Genomic DNA, 3672 nt, shown 5'->3' with positions numbered 1-3672 from the left:
TTACTTATCCAATGATTTAAAGAAATGTGAATTAATTAACAATTTTCATTAAAATTTACACCATGCCTTTAACGTTTTTGAAACTCCATCTCAACTTTGAAAGATGTTAACAGTGTTACCAGCTCATACAAATTTATCCAATAATCGCGGACATAATCGTTGTACAAAACTTGGCCCAGTCTAATTCGAGCGCGTTGAAGCAGCATAGTCCTCTCACACTTGTCTGCTCCAAAATGCCTCCACTAACCTAGTGTACCTACCTCCTAGTGGATGGCACCGAGTAAATAACTAACGCGTGACCGACATTGACACTCTCCACTGCGCATAAATTATTCACATGCTGCTCTCCGTGCGTGAAAGCCATGCATGCCACTGCTGCCGTACCAGAACCTACCAAGTGGTATCAGAATCAACGTCACTTTAATCTGTCCAGAATGCCATTATGAATTACGTAAGCGCCTCTGTCCAGCGCAACTTGGCTTGCATAAATGTAACCGCTCACTGTGGACGACCTTTGTCGGGTGGGGTGAAATGATGAAATTTTCGGGACATTAAATTAATTACCTCTAATTGTGTCGATTTCAGAACAAACCCGTTTTCACCCTGTACGACGGCGTGCTCAACTCGTACGAGACGTTCCTCGGGCGGGTGACGCTGCTGAACAACGACCTCGTGTACGGGAAGGCCTCGCTCAACCTGACGTCGATCCGCGAGAGCGACAACGGGTGGTACGAGTGCAAGGTGATCTTCCCGAACCGGGTACCGAACAAGCGCAACAACGGCACCTGGTTTCACATCTCGGTGTTGGGTGAGGTTGAACTTCTAGATGGGGTTGATCGGAGTTATGAACTCTTGTTTAATTTTCTGTAGGAGGAACTCTGTTGAAGATCCCACCGGTCAACAGTACCGTGCTGGAGGGTGATCCGGCGTTCTTCAAGTGTCTGGCCCAGAATCCGGAGACGATGTTCATCGACTGGTTCAAAGACAACGTTTCGCTGTTGGATATGTACGACCTGATGCGTAGATCAACGTTTGGCCCCGACGGGAGCCTGATGATCAGCCCGACCCAGATGAGCGATCTGGGCTTCTACAAGTGTGTGGTGAGGAACCACTTCAACGATACGCAAGATGCGACGGCGTTTTTGAACGTGCAGTGTATGTTTTGAATGGGTTGTGATATCAAAACGGTTAGACCTAACCACAACTTGACCCCTTTTCAGACAAGGCCAAAGTGATCTACGCCCCGAAAGAGGTCTACCTGCCGTTCGGTGAGCCCGCCGTCCTGGACTGCCACTTCCGGTCGAACCCACCGCTCACGAACCTGCGCTGGGAAAAAGACGGCTTTCTGTTCGATCCGTACAACGTGCAGGTAAGCGACGAGGACGTGCGGGAAAATTTGCTCAAACCGATCAGCTCTGCTTTTCAGGGCGTGTTCTACAAGCGCAATGGGAGCATCTACTTCGAAAAGGTGGACGACGCGCACGCCGGCCGGTACGCGTGCACTCCGTACAACGAGCTGGGTACGGACGGGTCGTCTCCGATCATCAACGTGATCGTGCAGAAGCCGCCGTACTTTATCCTGAAGCCCAAGCTGCTGTACGTGACGAAGATCGGGTCGACGGTTGAAATGCACTGCGATGCGCGTGATCGCGACGGAACGCACGTGCCGCAGATCACGTGGGTTAAGGTGATCGCGGAATCAATTTAACCAAATATACAACAATTCTCAAAACCTCAATTCAATTCCAGAAAGACGGAAGCATGTTGCCCCACGGGCGTTACCAAATCAACGGGGGAAACATGACCCTGGAGGAAATAGTTGAATCCGATCGTGGAATCTACGCGTGTCAAGCCGTCAACGAAGCGGCCACGATCAGTGCCGATGCGGAGATCATGATCGAGAACGTTTCACCGCGGGCACCGTACAACCTCACCGGAAACAGTTCCGATACGGCCATCACGTTGCGCTGGGCACCCGGATACATCCGGCAGTATCTGGAGTACATCATCTGGTACAGGCCAACGGACGGCATCGAGTGGCGAACGTTCAAGGTTAGCAACAAGCACATGCTGGAGGCGACGATCACGAACCTGCAGCCGGCGAAGGAGTACGAGTTTATGGTTCTGTGTCAGGACAATTACGGCGATGGGATGTTCAGCAAGGCGTTCCGGTATTTCACGAAACGTAAGTTGGTGCTAGATTTTTTTTTTTAGAAACAACAATCACTCAAATTCAATTTCAGCCCGCGAATTCGAGCAGCCGGAAACGTTCCAAGATACGCTGCTCCAGTTCAACCAGATTGGGTCACCGCTCAACCTGACCATCGAGAAGCGCTCCAGCCACTTCGAAGCCCACTGGATGCCTCCGGAGCTGGGCCTGGACCAGCTTCGGTACTACATCCTGCGCTGGTGGATCGAACCGCAGCACAAACTGCACGGAAGTGTCACGACTCCCGAGATCAGTCACACCTGTAAGTTCTAACTTTAACAGTTGAAGTCAGCAAATTAAGACGGTTTTTCTCCTACAGTTGAGGATCTGGACGAGGACGAGTTGTACACGTTCCAGGTTTTTGCGATGTCCACCACCAACTACACCAGCGGCAGCAACGAGGTCGAGGTCTACGTGTACCCGTACAAGAAGGTCAAGGCGATGACGGTCAGCGGCGTGCTGATTCTGCTCATCTGTCTGGCCGTGATATGCATGCTGCTGTACATGAAGCGGAACCGGATGAAAAAGCTGCGCGAGGCCGAAAACGTCAAAATCTAATCCACAGCGAAGCGAGCAAGTCAAGTAACAAATGTAGGCAGCAGCTGCTGAGTTGACCAGACACACTGTTCAGTAGGTTTAGAGCGTAAATTAAACTGTCTGATTACCTTAGGTTAAGTCGTCTTAAATTAAAGCAAAAAAAAAAAAACAAATGATTCGCTGAAATAAAAAGTTGCAATATCGTTTAGTCTAGAAGTCAATAAGTTCGATTGTTTTCCTTTTTTTGTGAACTTTTCCGAACTTTTGTATTTCCGATGACAAATAGCAATTTGCATACAGAAACGAGGCAGCTTCCTGCAGCTTGCGGTAACAAGCTTCATTTCCGGCACACCAGACTAGACTGTGGAACAGGTAAGTCTGTTGCAGCTGCTAAACTACCAAATGAATAGCATCACTTGAAAGCAGTTCTCTGGAAACTTGACGTATAATTATAATCAATTTGGACCAAACTTAGAGAGAACCATCCACAGCAAAAAATCCGATGGTAAAATCGCATGCAAAAGCATGCACATCACCTTCGTCAAAAAAGACACTTAATATTACACGTTGCATGTACAATTTTTGTAAACACAAAAAAAAGATGCAACCGACGCGACTCAAACCCAGCACCTACAGTAAGAACTGGCGCCTTAGCCCGCTCGGCCATCGACCGATGAAAAATGGAAAGGATAATCGTATACGTGAGCTTCACATTTCGGTCAAGTAGGTTCCTCATACTGATGGGCTACATATTCCAGGGTGTAATATTACACAGAATTTCATAAAATAATTCAAAATTTATTTTACACCCAGGCCTTTTACACGTAGCTGGATCACTACTTTATTTGCTGTGTCATCTAGGATATGGTAGATATCCCAAGTTTCTTTGGCACTTCTCTCTTTTTTGACGATTTTCTAAAAAAACT

At 48.0% G+C, this 3672-nt stretch overlaps 1 protein-coding gene across 2 annotated transcripts in view; it reads left to right on the top strand.

Annotated features, from left to right (window-relative positions):
- Nucleotides 1-2970, top strand: part of LOC120426840 (protein borderless) — a 17762-nt gene extending 14792 nt beyond the window's left edge. Inside the window, exons 2-8 of one of the 2 annotated variants that reach the window (XM_039591628.2) lie at nucleotides 586-808; nucleotides 871-1155; nucleotides 1221-1369; nucleotides 1427-1687; nucleotides 1750-2185; nucleotides 2244-2471; nucleotides 2529-2970. In XM_039591628.2, coding sequence (XP_039447562.1) covers nucleotides 586-808; nucleotides 871-1155; nucleotides 1221-1369; nucleotides 1427-1687; nucleotides 1750-2185; nucleotides 2244-2471; nucleotides 2529-2767 — 1821 coding nt within the window. In that variant the 3' untranslated portion in view covers nucleotides 2768-2970. Of the gene's footprint in view, nucleotides 1-585; nucleotides 809-870; nucleotides 1156-1220; nucleotides 1688-1749; nucleotides 2186-2243; nucleotides 2472-2528 lie in introns of both variants that reach the window. The other variant, XM_039591627.2, reaches the window with a different exon arrangement.
- Nucleotides 2971-3672: the final 702 nt, after the last annotated feature.

Source organism: Culex pipiens, chromosome 2 (genome assembly GCF_016801865.2).
Source record: "Culex pipiens pallens isolate TS chromosome 2, TS_CPP_V2, whole genome shotgun sequence".
Lineage (NCBI taxonomy): Eukaryota > Metazoa > Arthropoda > Insecta > Diptera > Culicidae > Culex > Culex pipiens.
This window is presented reverse-complemented; position numbering and strand designations above follow the sequence as displayed.